The sequence below is a fragment of the Seriola lalandi genome, unplaced genomic scaffold (genome assembly GCF_002814215.2).
Source record: "Seriola lalandi dorsalis isolate HSWRI2012SDOR001 ecotype SW California unplaced genomic scaffold, Sedor1 jcf7180002054969, whole genome shotgun sequence".
NCBI lineage: Eukaryota > Metazoa > Chordata > Actinopteri > Carangiformes > Carangidae > Seriola > Seriola lalandi.
The window spans coordinates 491026-505023 of NW_019525520.1; the positions used below are offsets into that span (position 1 = coordinate 491026).

The 13998-nt window shown below is 44.9% G+C and overlaps 1 protein-coding gene across 3 annotated transcripts in view; it reads left to right on the top strand.

Moving 5' to 3' along the window:
- Nucleotides 1-10816, top strand: part of LOC111646337 (myocardin-related transcription factor A-like) — a 32274-nt gene extending 21458 nt beyond the window's left edge. For 2 of the 3 annotated variants that reach the window (XM_087170929.1, XM_023395816.2), the window contains exons 6-19: nucleotides 13-179; nucleotides 272-388; nucleotides 573-641; nucleotides 782-966; nucleotides 1086-1272; nucleotides 1669-1939; nucleotides 2060-2226; nucleotides 2783-3793; nucleotides 3956-4153; nucleotides 4331-4447; nucleotides 6696-6845; nucleotides 7029-7112; nucleotides 7436-7484; nucleotides 7594-10816. In XM_087170929.1, the coding sequence (XP_087027055.1) occupies nucleotides 13-179; nucleotides 272-388; nucleotides 573-641; nucleotides 782-966; nucleotides 1086-1272; nucleotides 1669-1939; nucleotides 2060-2226; nucleotides 2783-3793; nucleotides 3956-4153; nucleotides 4331-4447; nucleotides 6696-6845; nucleotides 7029-7112; nucleotides 7436-7484; nucleotides 7594-8153 (3332 nt within the window). In that variant the 3' untranslated portion in view covers nucleotides 8154-10816. The remainder of the gene's footprint in view (nucleotides 1-12; nucleotides 180-271; nucleotides 389-572; nucleotides 642-781; nucleotides 967-1085; nucleotides 1273-1668; nucleotides 1940-2059; nucleotides 2227-2782; nucleotides 3794-3955; nucleotides 4154-4330; nucleotides 4448-6695; nucleotides 6846-7028; nucleotides 7113-7435; nucleotides 7485-7593) is intronic. The other variant, XM_087170930.1, reaches the window with a different exon arrangement.
- The last annotated feature ends 3182 nt before the right edge of the window (nucleotides 10817-13998 follow it).

Here is a 13998-nt window from a genome sequence, read left to right on the forward strand (position 1 = left end):
GCCCCCTCACAGAGACACGGTTTCCTAAGGCTTCAGGTGATAACTCATCATGTGATGAGGACAGTAATGACAGTCTGTCTCCAGAACAGCCGGGAGGCCGGGAGTCGCCTCTGGGTCAGGCGCCGCTGCCGTCTCCCCCGGAGACCGTGGCAGGGAGCGGCGTCCCGTCTCCCGCACAGGTACGACCCCTCTGCAGAGAAGATGGCCGACATGATGCTGTGTACATGGATGCAAGATTGTAATGATACTGTGCCATAATCTTCTCAATCAGGCCCCTCCTCCAGCTTTGTCTCTCCCCCCGCTCTCCGGATCCTCCCCCTCGCTGACGCTGACCAATGGGACGGCAACGCCATCTGTCCAGAAGATGGGCGCCACCTCTCAGATGAAGGTAAGCTGGTGACTGTTGGTGCTCCGATTTAAAGCTTCTATAAATAAAGTTAAAGTCGAGCAGATATGGAGATTCATTCATGAACGCTGCGACGCCCCCAGCTGGTGAAAATAAATGTTAATGCAGCTTTAAAGGTCTTTGTTGTTGTGACATCACATTCAGCATTACTCCTGTTTGTCTTTAGTCGCAGCCTAAACCGACGTCTGAGCGCTCTGCGCAGAGACACAAGAAACCCAAGGACAACAAGCCAAAGGTAGATTTCCTGAGTTTACACAATGCAGCTGCTAACGCTGGAGGAGCGCTCCAGTTAACCAGTGCATCCAAACACAACAGGAAGCAGCGACGTAGTTCTGAAATAATGATTTGTTTTATCGTTAACGTGCCGCTTTCTAGATAAAGAAGTTAAAGTACCATCAGTACATCCCCCCCGACCAGAAGGGAGATAAAGAGCCTCTTCCTCATCTGGATTCCCCTTATGCCAAAATCCTGCAGCAGCAGCAGCTTTTCCTGCAGCTGCAGATCCTCAGTCAGCAGCAGCAGCACTACAACTACCAGGCCATCCTGCCGGCTCCAGCCAAGTGAGTATGAGACACCCGCAGCAGCAGCCGCCGCTCCCCGCTCCGTGAGGTCGGGGGAGTTTAATACGGCCTTCGTCTCCAGGAGCTGATGTCCTCCCTCTGCCTTTCTGCCCCGACAGACTCCAGAAGAATCAGCAGCCATCTTCTTCTTCCTCCTCCAATTCCACGACCGCCTCCTCCCCGCCTCGACCTCTCGCCGCCCCCTCAGCTTCGGCCTCCGCCCAGAGCGTTCACAGCCATCAAAGCTCCGCTCCTCCCGCTGGGACCAAACCGGTGTCTCTGCCTCCGAACCTGGACGAGCTGAAGGTCAGATCATTGTCCCCCGTCGTCCCTCACGTCTCCCTCTCCTCACTAGGCAGCAGTGGCGATGGTCGGACGCTGCGTATCAGTATGCATGTATCACTGTGAAGGAACCGCTCTGTCTGATGTCTGCTAGCTGTTGAGTGGATGGAGTAACTGGTGGATGGAAGTTGATGTATGTAAAAGATCCTTTGTTAGCTAAACTTTGTCATTGCTAAGTGTCCTGCCGACCCAGCTGACAGACTGAGAGACAGTGATGGATTACTCTGTCTTTTTGTTTTCTCCCTTCCTTTTCCCTTTGATCCTTTTCAATTTTCCTCTCATATTTATCCTCCTCTCTTCGCCTCCGCTCGCTCGCTCGTCCTTCAAACTCAATTCCTCTCTCACTCCGTCTCCTGTCAGGTGGTGGAGCTGAAGTGCCAGTTGAAGCTGCGTAGCTTGCCGGTCTCCGGCACCAAGAACGACCTCATCGAGAGGCTGAGGACCTACCAGGAGCTGAACGGAGGCGGCGACACTACCCCCTCTCCGACAGCAGGGGGTGCCGCAGGGCCAGGGCCCGAAGGAGCCGGGAGATCCTCCAAAAGTGCTGCATCCTCCAGCAGCAGCAGCAGCAGCAGCAACAACACAGCACAACAGTTTGAGTTTCAGTGCCGGCGCACGTCCTCTCTGACAGGTCAGTCAGTCAAGGCGCTTCCCTCTGCAGAAGTTATTCAGTTCATTTTTTGTGGATAAATCAGTTCTTCAGAAACCTGTTTCCTGCCTCTCACGTGACTCTGTGCTGATCTCTGTGCAGCTGATGAAGGCAGCGGTGGGACGCCGCCTGTAGCCACTCCTCAGCAGCTCATGACCTGCGGTGGCGCCGCGTCACCGCCACCCGTCTCCCTCGCCCTCTCTGGCCGCCCGCCGGCCGCCATCAGTCCGGCGGATCCCGGCTTCCCCGGCGACCTTCTGGGAGAAACGGTAGGAATGTGAGATGTTGAGTTGAGCTCAGAAAACTCCAGACGCACGTTGACAGTCTTCACTCATCCTACGAGGAACTTACATCAGATCTTACATGTTCCATCAAACGCCTTTAACATACAACATCAAACCCAAATCTTTATTATTCTCTTTTCTTTTTACTAGTTTAATGTGGTAAATGTATGTAAGTGTACTAGTACTGTGCAAGACACCATTAAGATGTGGACTTTTTACTTTCCACTAAACTTATAGTCTACAAATGATATAATTATATATTACATAATTATATTAAATAAAATCATATTAACAACAATTAATATGCATCTAAAGATCAATCAGAAATTGTAATTTGTATGTAAATTAAGGTTTTACTGCATTTCAAGTCTATATTAAAAACAAAAGGGTATATTTCAATACGATTATGTTAATTATTATATTAATCTTTAAGTAGCACTGTCAAGTATTTTTTAAGTTTTACTGCGTATGAACCAATAACACACAAGTATTAGTAAGTGTGTGATCACCTGCTTGTATTTCTCTCTCTCTTTGCGTCCAGATGAGTTCACCTCTCACCCAGCTGAGTCTTCAGCCACGTTCAGCTGCTCGACTTCCCGCCAATATTAAAGAGGAGCGCCCGTGCTCCACCCCCGCTCCCTGCCAGTTCTCCCTGCAGAAACACCGCCCCGTGTCATCAGCTGCCCCCACCGCCACGACCACGGCTCCGCTACTGACTGTCGACAAAGACAAGATGCTGCAGGAGAAGGACAAGCAGATCGAGGAGTTGACCAGGATGCTGAGGCAGAAGCAGAGGCTGGTGGAGGTGCTGAGGATGCAGCTGGAGCTGGGCAAGAGAGGAGGACGAGTGTCGGAGCCAGTGGTTCTGGTAAGAGTAAAACAAGAACCTCCTGATAAACCCAGCGTGTCTCTCTCATCTGGTCGCCCTCCCTCCTCGCCTCAGACCTCATCGTCATCATGTGACATGGACGCCACCAAGGTTACTGTCAAACAGGAGGCCACGGAGACGGAGGAGGTTGTGTGTGAGTCCCTGGACTCTCGTGGATTACCACGGTCTTACTCCCAGACGCAGGAGGCCCGGGAGCAGATTCAGCTGCACATCAAGCCGCAGACAAAACAAGAACAACGTGTCTGTCTCCAGCAGAACGCTCTGCAGCTGGCCCAGCAGCAGGCCATACAGAAACTCCTGCTGCAGCAACAGCACAACATTCACACCCAGCAGCAGAACCGCAATCGCCCGACGCCCGAGAGTCAGCAGAACCTGCAGAAACTCTCTCAGCAGAGGAAGAGGAAATCTCACAAGCAGCAGCTCAAACAGCAGCAGCAGAAGCAGCTGCTACAACAGCACCATCAGTCCAGACAACAGCAGCAGCAGATGCAGCTCAAGCAACAGATTCTCATGAAGCAACAAAAGTTGCTGTTGCAGCAGCAAATGAAGCAGCAGCAGCAGAGTAAACAACCACAACAGATCCAGATCCAGACCAAGATACACCTGAAGCAACAACAGGTGCTCATACAACAGAAACAACAGGTGCAGCAGCAGCCGCCACAGGTGACGAATGACTTCTACCAAATCTACAGCACAGTATTCTTCTCAACATCGACTGCTCTCTTGTGTGAAGGATTTTATAAAAGTAAAAATTAAATAAGAAATAAATCAAATGTGCACGAATCAAGATTCTTCCTCTAAAAGCGACTGATGGTTTTTGTACAGGTGTCTTCAGAGTGCGTCAACCAGCAGTCGGCCTCGGCCCCCTCTTTCCCGCTGGATCTCCTTAAGACCGAGTCCACCCCGGCCCTGGTCAGGGACAGCAACGGTAACCACTTCCTGATTGCACTGACCAATCACATCACTGAGAACCAAAGTCCTGATGCACCTGAGGGAAAAGCAACCAATCACATCACCCTTCAGGTACATGAAATCTCTTCCTGCAGTTCTTTTTCTTGTATAAAGCCGAGTTTAATTTGTGCAGGTGAAACAATTACCACATAAGAGGTGCACAACCTGCAGCATTAATGTCAGTCATACCTGCATTATGGATAGGAAGTTTAATTCTATGATTCTGATGGATGTTTTTTCTTCCACTAGCGACTACAGTCGACTCCGGCTAAACTCCCAGGTCATAAACCCGTCCAGCTGCTCAAAGCCGATGATCAGTCCAAACAGAGCGTGCTCATGGGATTCCAGAAACAACAAAACACAAAGGTGAGGTGTAAATCAAGACACTGGCGGCCCGAGTCAAACTAGCTGCAGACAGAGAAATACTGGGAAGAAATGCCATTGTATAATATGACAGTATGATTCTCTTTTACCTTTTACATTATTAACCTGCTGTGTAAAGATTTAAAAAATGGTCATGCTACAGGACTCAACATATTTCTTTGGGGGTATTTCCTCGGTAGAGTGGCGACAGTTTCATCCAAATTGTGTGAGATCTCTCGAATATCTGTGTTCACCTCTATTTTATTTGGGGGCATAAATCTTTAAACCTCAAAAGATAAAGCCAAAACTATCTGCCTGGCTAGCTATGACAAGCTGTGAGAAGATGTGTGTGTGTGTGTGTGTGTGTGTGTGTGTGTGTGTGTGTGTGTGTGTGTGTGTGATTTAGGTGAACAGACGCCTTAAAAATTCCAGATGGGGCATTTCTGCCACCAGCAAATAGCCACTGACCAGCAGATGTTAAGCCTCAAACCAAGGCACCGAGGAACATCTTAAATATTCATTTCATTTCTGTTACAAACTGCACGGATCCTCCATCGTACACGTTCTTCTCAACCGAGCCTCAGAGCATCTTTTTCCATCACAAGCGCAATAACGGAGCAGAATGTGCTGACGCTCGGCAAAGAGAGAGACGGAAACACGAGCGTGAAAGACAACTGCTGGAAATGAATGACGTATGCTGTTTGAGACAATGACGGCAGGCCTTGATAAGAGTGTCTGACACTAGCCTGATGCTGATTATTATTGCTTTGCTAATTACTTTAATGACATCCTCCATTACTATGATTTATGCTGTTTAACGGAGAAGGAACAAAAAGCTCCATCGGCATCGGCTAATTGAGATGCGCAGTATCTCTCGGGGAGCGCAGGTGTGCATGTGCTCTTGGTCTCCGGGGCAGATCCCGCAGAATGTCAAGGTTTAGTGGGACCGTGTCTGATGATTGTACAGACTGCTGGTATCAGCAGTCTTTAACCCTCCTGTGGCATTTTAAACACCGGGCTCGCAGTGGGCTAAAGTTTAGAGCCAGTTTAAGAAAGTCTTGTCAGGAGAAAGCGTACATGTGCTGTAGGGGGAAGGATCCCCCGACCGGCGCTGCTCGTATCTGCAGTCGCTTCAGGGATACCAGGAAAGATTGTGGAGTTGCTCTATTAAATTAGAAAACAAAAAAAGACAATAGAACTTATGATTTATATTAAAACTTATATCAACATTGTGAATCAACTGTGACACTCGAACACCACATGTTGAGAGTGTGGGAAAACTAGTTAGCAGGTGAGCAAAGAGGTGTGAGGTGTTTGCTGAAAGTAATAGATGAATGGTTTTAAATGAGATTAGCTTAAAGTTTTAAAGCTTTAAAGCTTAAAGTAATCAATAAACAGTTGAAATTGTGAGCTAAAGATAACTGATAAATGGGTAAAGCAGCTAGCTAAAGTAATGGGTAAATACTTAGCTGGATAAGTTGTTAGCTAAAAGTAATAGATGGTTAAATGTGACAGCTTAGGTTAAAGTAATCGATAAAGAGTTGAAGTAGTTAGCTAAATGTAATAGATCAATTTGAGATAAGATAGTTAAACATAATTGATAAATACTTAGCTTAAAGTAATTAATAAACAGTTGTAATAGTTAGCTAAAGGTAATGTAAATGGATAAAGCAGGTAGAAGCAATGGATAAATAGTTAGCTAAAAGTAATAGATAAATACGAGATGAGATAGTTAAATATAATAGGTAAATACTAATAAACAGATGAAATAGTTAGCTAAAAGTAATTGATAAATGGGTAAAGCAGATAGCTAAAGTAATGAGTAAATACTTAGCTGGATAAGTTGTTAGCTAAAAGTAATAGATAAATTTGGGATAAGATACTTAAACATAATGGGTAAATACTTAGCTTAAAGTAATCAATAAACCGTTGTAATAGTTAGCTAAAGGTAATGGATAAATGGATAAAGCAGGTAGAAGTAATGGACAGTTAGCTGGATAAGTTGTGAGCTAAAAGTAATAGAGATGACAGTTAAATATAATAGATAGATACTTAGCTTAAAGTAATGGATAATTGGAGACTAGCTAAGAAATAATGGATAAACAGTAATAATAAATGATTAATAGATAGTTAATAATGGATTAATTGAAACATTGGTGACCACTGTTGCAGGTCTTAAAACGAGTGCTTGAATATTGTTCCCCTGTAAGTATTTCTTATTTCCCCCGCTCTCTCTAATAACTGCATGTAGGCGCCGGACGGGAACCTTCATGTGTCTGTGGACCAACCGCAGCAGGAAGCTGCTCAGAGTTTGTCTGCGCCGCCCAGTCTGCAGCCTTTCTTCCAGGACCAGGACTCAGCTCCCTCAGGGAAAAACACCTCATCACCTTCCTCTCAAACTGTAAGTAATCGACACGGATAATCCCTCAAGGTGACTTGTATCATTCAGTTACGCTGTGAAGGATTTCATTATAACTTTAGAACAAAAAAAAAAAAGAAATCCAACTTTCCCCTTATCTGGCTTTGGGAAGTGAATGAAAATGATTTATTTCTCGTTCTGTCTCTCTCATGTCATTTCCTCCAGGAGGTCTGCTCTAGTCTGGATATCTTGTTTAGTCCTCTGTCTCCAGCTTCTATTAAGACGGCTGCCTCGTCGCCTGATAACAAAGTATGATGCACTGCATGTCTGATTGTGTCTGTGCACAAACAAGCCATTTCCTTCAGACCTCGACACACCGGGTTGCAAAATGAATCCAATGTACATTATCCAAAATGTCTGATTTATACTTCCCTTTGGGGGAGGAGCTTCTTTTATTGTACCCTTTGTATTAAGCATTGCATCATACCGTGTCACATCAAGTGCTGATGTCATGTAGTTACAGTGTTTGTTATCTGAATTTGATGGGTAATGAGCTACTCTTCTGTCTGTGTGTGTGTGTGTGTGTGTGTGTGTGTGTGTGTGTGTGTGTGTGTGTGTGTGTGTGTGCTCAGGATACAGAGCGTGAAGATGATTTTATTGACATCATTTTGCAGACAGGAGGTAAGATGCAATAACACTGTCAGGGTTTCTCATGCTGATTGATTACAGTAGGAGTGAGCCCCCACCGCCATGTTGAGGCTTTCAGGTGATCTGTGTTTTTCCCTCACAGAACTGTCGACCTCCTTCACGCCAGCGCCGGACCCGTCTCTGGACCGTCTCGACCCAAACTCCTCCGCCCCTTCCCCTCCTCCCTCCCCGCTCCAGCTGTTGCTCTCACCCCCCGTCCAGCCCAGCTGTGACACCCAGCTGTCCGCCCCCCCACTGCAGTCTGAGCTTCAGACTCTGGTCGCCACCACAGAGGAGAAGCAGCACCTCAGCAACCCTGGGAGCGGACGCCTGGAGGACTTCCTCGAAAGCACCACCGGGAAGCCCCTCCTGGGGGTGGAGCCCGGGGGCCTGTTGACGTTGATTGATGACCTCCACAGCCAAATGCTGTGCACCCCCAGCATTCTGGACCATCCCCCGTCTCCCATGGACACCTTCAGCATGGACGCTGAGGGCGAGCAAGGGCTGGACAGTATGGATTGGTTGGACCTCACCATGGGACGAGCGAGGGAAGAGGAACCCCCCACGCTGGCCCCGCTGGGCCCCCAAACACCCCCTAGTGTCTTTTCCACAGACTTCCTGGAAAGTTACGACATGCAGATACACTGGGACTCCTGCCTGTAGCTGCACAACACACACACACACACACACACACACACACACACACACACACACACACGTAATTGATCGCTGAGGCTTCAGTATCTGATTCGAGCGCTCTCTCTGTGTCTTCTCACACGCTGGTTATTGAATCTTCAAGCACTTTGACCTTTTATTTATTTTATTTACACACTGCAGTATTGATTCCTGCGCAGACACTTATCAGGCAGGTCCTACAGCTGTTCTTGCTTCTTTAGTAAGAGTGGATCCAGCAGGTGCTGAGGCACTTTGAACTGAGCCTCGTACCTTGTTAGTTACATATAAATTCCTCTTCCCTCTGCTTTGTTGCCATGGAGAGGTATATCGGTTTATTTGACCTTTGTCTAATTAAAACTCCTTCTCAGCTGCCTTTTGGCCTAAAGATAACCTATATCCCACCACTACAGGAGAGAGATATAGGTAATCAATAACCAAAGTTAAGAGAGTGATTTTCCAGCACCTTAACTGTAGGACGGAGGGAGGAGCAGAGACGCTGCTCTCCAAAGCTACACGGCCAATCTGACTGAAATAGATCGTAATCTGAGGCGACACTTTCCTCAGTCTCGTGTTTTCCGTATCAGTCTTTGGCATCTGTTGTACACGACTTTAAAATGTCACGGTGGTGATATCGCTCCATCCAGGTGCTCGGTTCACACAGCCCACACCTGCCCACAACAAACAAAAATGCTTTATGGAAATCAGTGTTTTCACCGACCAGTTGTTACTCAGAATTATGAAAAACTCAAAAGTCAAAACCTTGACTTTCGGTGTTACGGGTACATTTCCAGTGTAGCAGCGCAGTGACATGAAGTAGATGTTCATCATTATAAGTGATGTATAAAAACCTGCTCAGCATTCAGGCTTGAGCTAAACTGAAGGTTTAGTTTTCCCATATTTAGAAGAAGAAAATCCCAAAGAAACATCTCACACACTTTGTTTATGAGGAAAATATTTTCCTCTAGCAACAGCGCACAGCATTATTCTGAGTGAATGTTTGAGTGAATTAAAGTGGATTCATTTGCCTGATTTTAGATTTTTCTTGAAGATAAAAGGTATTTGAACAGGCGGTGTCGTGCTGTGTGAAGTGATGTACAGAACGCACCGAGGTGCGAGACGTTGATTCCTGCAGGTGACGACAAAAACATAAACACAAGCGGTTCGATTTATTCGGCACGATTTCAAAGAGAAAATGAAAGTGATATTTCATATTTTGACCTTTTTCCGATTATTGTTCAATTTCTTGTGAGAATTGCACTTTGAACACGTCCCACGTGGAGCCCAGTGTCTTAAGTTCTTTGTGGTATTTATATTTGATGTGCGTGTCTTTGGTATGAAGCTCTCTGAATGTAAACATGTGGGAGTAATGTTTATGCGTTACTGCACCTTACACCAACCTCACAGCTCGACGTGACTCCACATCTGCTCCCATAATGCTTCATGTTTGCATCTAACAGGTCCGGTGGTCAGTTAGGACGATTCACGCTGACGTCTCACTCCTTCTCTGACTTCACTTAATGGATGAATGCAAACATGTTATAAAGGGAAGGGAAACTCCTGCAGCTTTATAAAGTCGTGACACATGATTCAGTGCGATGAAATGCTTTCATGACGAGGATTTTTCTAATTATTTTCTTTTTAATAAACACACAGGTGTTTATTTGAATATATATCTGGCTGTCCTGTACTGTATCAGTACTTTAGCCGGGGGAGGGGGAGACATTTTATTTCCCTCCTCGAGATTTTACACTGCTGTAATTTACCAGTTCTGACACTGAAAATGTAGAAAAAGACACGTGTAACACTCTGGTGATACAGGTGTGATACAGGTGTGATACAGGTGTGATACAGGTGCTGTGTGAACTGTGACTAATTATGTATCTCTGACAAAAGTCTGTATTGTGAATCCAGAACACACACACAAGTTCATTTCTGATTCACACCATCTTTTGTATTTATCATGTCACACTTTTTATTCAGTCTGTTCAAAATAAATTCTTTTAGCTAGTTTTGCCATGAAGATTGAAATCTGTTGAAGCCATATTGTGTCAGCTGTTTGCAGGTTTTACTGGTGGTTTTGAAATGTGACGGGGATGCAAAATGGTGCGACTGACGGTCCAAACCTTTTGCAGTATTGTTCTTTCTGACGGTTTGTGTTTTAGAGTTTGTTTGTACAGTGTTTGTTCCTCCTTGTTTTCTTTGCTCACAGACTCGCTGCTTTAAGGAGAGATGTTTAACTACTGTGCAACAAGACTCATCAGTTTCACTGTGCAAACACAAACTGATGACTTTCTTTCTTCTGATGTTGATGGTACAGATACTGTGTGAACAGTCCGGTGTTTGGCTACATACTGTAAAATACTGATTTTAAATACTGAGGATCACATGTGCTGGATTCATTCACCTGTTGTGTGTTTCTGGATCTTTTTAAGGAGGAAGTGTCAAACACCTTTCAACCTGTCAAACTGAGGCCTTTTAAATGAGTCAGTGTTTTTATTTTCTGCTGTATTAGTCTGTAAGGAGTCATGGGAAGTTTTGGGCAAACTGCTTGAGTTATTTGTGTATTTTAAATGTAAGTATTTCTTTTCTAAAAAATATAAAATAAACAAAACAAAAAGGGATTTATTAATAAAAAAAATACAAGGAAAAGACGAGTGGTGTCGTACATTTTGATTATTACATTATAGTGAGATGTAGATGTGTAATGGCACATGTGCTGCTAACTTATGAATTCATATTACACTGTTCTGGACACCTGGACCAGAATCCATGTGTTAACTCCTCACCAACATTTCCAGCTGCTGACCTGACGGATGATTGTAGAACAGCCTCATTAATGATTTATTAACATTCATAAGTGACTTACTAACGTTTGCTGACGGCTTATTACGAACTGAGGAACCCATCACTCTTTATTAATGACTCACTAACCTTCATCACTGCAGACTGTGTGTACTGCAGGAGTCACATGACACCCACGTCTTTGCAACTGACAATTAAGCAGGAAGCTTTGATTTCAGAAAACCAGAACAAAACAGTTTCTCCATGAGGCCTTTGTTTTGTTTGATGTTCCCGGGCGTTCTGTGATATGAGAAAAAAAATAAATAAAAAAAAGCTAATGACATTGAACTACAAAGCTAAACATAATTGGATGCTTATGTGCACAGTTGTGTTTATCTTCACGCCCACATCCTTGCTGCTTATCGCTGAAGCTCCATGAAAATCACAGACGTACAAACAAACAAGCTCACGCCACGATGAAGCCCACATGAGAGCGAGCAATACAACAGTCACACACACACAGTCTCGCTTATATCACTTAAGAGGACAGTGATTTAACATTAATATCCTGGAGACTTGAACTAAACATCAGTAACCTCTGACCCTGACCTCAGCTATCTCACCTAAACCCCACCTGAAACCAAGGAAGTCCAGTCCCCATAATGTGACTGTCATGTCCCCACAACAGGAGTAATACAAGTAACACACACACACACACACACACACACACACACACTTGGGTGGGTAAAATGTGCTCTGAGCAGGAGGATGACAGAACTGTAGTGTTGTAAAAAAAAAAAAAAAAAGTGAGTCACAGGAGGGCGGAAAACTAGATGACTGCATGGTTACAGCTCTGGGGAGTGGGAGCACACACACACACACACACACACACACACACACACACACACACACACACACATCTTTGCCAGACGAGGATATGGGTGGGCATGTGAGGGAGGCGGATGATTGGTTGATAACAATTCTCTAGCTGCTAATGGAGGGGAGCAAAGGATGCCAGGCTAACATCTACTCCACAGTGGGCCTCCCACTGAAGCCTGAAACAAAAGAGAGTGTGTGTGTGTGTGTGTGTGTGTGTGTGTGTGTGTGTGTGTGTGTGTGGCTAAACAGCTCCCAAATCTACATTTCCGCACAGCCATGACTGCGGATGTAAGACAGAACTGCTCTTGTGTGAAGTCAACAGCCTCAAACTGCTCGACTTCCCTCTGAATCCAGACGTGTGTGTAGCTGTGGGTCGCGCTCGCCGGCTGTTCTCCACCTTCATTGCTCCTTCATTTCATCCACCTAGGGCTCTTCTGGCTTCTCACTCCAGTTAATGACATCTCATTTACTGCAACTTGAGCGCTCAGAAACTTCAATGGATTAATCGACTGTTTTGAAGAGCACTTTCAGGCAAAGCGGTGTTAAGTCCCGGTTCAAGTTTTCATCTCTTGTGATTGACGTCAGTGTAATTTAGCGGCTTGTGTTTTCCTAACAGGTCAGAAAACAAACTACAAGTTACACAGACGTTCATGCAAGCACACACACACACACACACACACACACACACACACACACACACAAGCATAGAATAAATCCAGTGCTCTAATGTGAGACTGGGCTTAGGGAGGGTTTTGCTATCGTGCAGCCTGAAGTAATTCTCCACATACTTTGATGCATCTGAGCACAACAGCGGGGGTTCTGCCCGCGGTGTGGAAGCATGTTAGTGTCTGCAAACACACGGAGAAACACATGTACGCACAAATATACACAAAAGCAAACACACAGGAATGCACAAATACACACACATGTATTTTTAACACAGCAGCTGCCTGGCACGTACAGTTAAAGGTGCCCACATTAATACTGGAACAAGCTTCTCTTGCTCTGATCATTAATCCTGTTTATTAAGAATTCCCTTCCTAATGTCTTTGTTCACATATGATCAATGAAGTATCTGCTGTATCTATATCCATCTGTCTGAAGCTGTTGAGGCCTCAGCAGTGTAAAATCAAGTCTTTATCTTTTATATTTATAATTTTTCTTTTAGTCTAAAATTCCCTATTTTCTGTTTAAAGTAAAATTCACATGCGCAAAACCTCCTTCAAGGATTCATTACATCGTAAAACAGTAAATTAATCATACAATATAGTAATGTGGATCTTTATTATATTATTATATGATATTTTAAAATCCTTATGATATTTATTCATATATTATTTTGTATTAAGCAAATTTATTTTGGTCAGTCTTGAGTCTGTGTATCAAACAACATAACCAAAAGATCCATTTAGTACCTGTTCTGGAGCTTTCAGTGCTATCACATGATCTTCAGGAACTGGGTGAAGGATGAACTCTGAACTCTCGCCTGCACTTTGTTTTCCCATGTATCCTGAATGAACTGCTGTTCGTCCTCATGGGGACAGAAGAAGAAACACCTGTGACACCAAAAACTCAAAGCTTCTGCAAACTGTATGAAATATGTTGGACTTGTTTTATCAGCCGGTGATGGAAGATAGAAAATAGCAACGTTCATGTCTCTGAAGGGAATTTTAAACTTTATACAAACTCACCTAATTGATGCATTAAATCTAGACTAATGTGATCGCTGACCAAAACAAGCGAGTCCACCTTAAAACATACTACGCCCACGCTCTCTGTCGCTGGTGGTGACTAAGCCGAGCAAACCACTGATGTAAAAGCGAACACAGTCACACGCGGTGGAGGAGAGCGGGTGTGGAGCTGCTGTTGATTAGATGTGACAGCCCTTTGAAAGCTTAGGTTATTTCAGACTAAACATCATGACACCTCCGTGGCGGATGAGAGAGTGAAATTAATTCGTGGTTAGCAAGGGGGTAAGAATATCTGCCGACTGAAGCGGCATCTTTTCAAGCTGGAAGAAGCAACACATAGAGGTAGAAAAAAGGGGGGGGGGCTGACAGGATGGAAGGAAAGAGGAGAGAGGAAACAGGAGAGAGGAGAGAGGAGAGGAGAGGAGAGAGGAAAGAGGAGAGAGGAGAGGAGAGGAGAGAGGAGAGGAGAGAGGAGAGGAGAG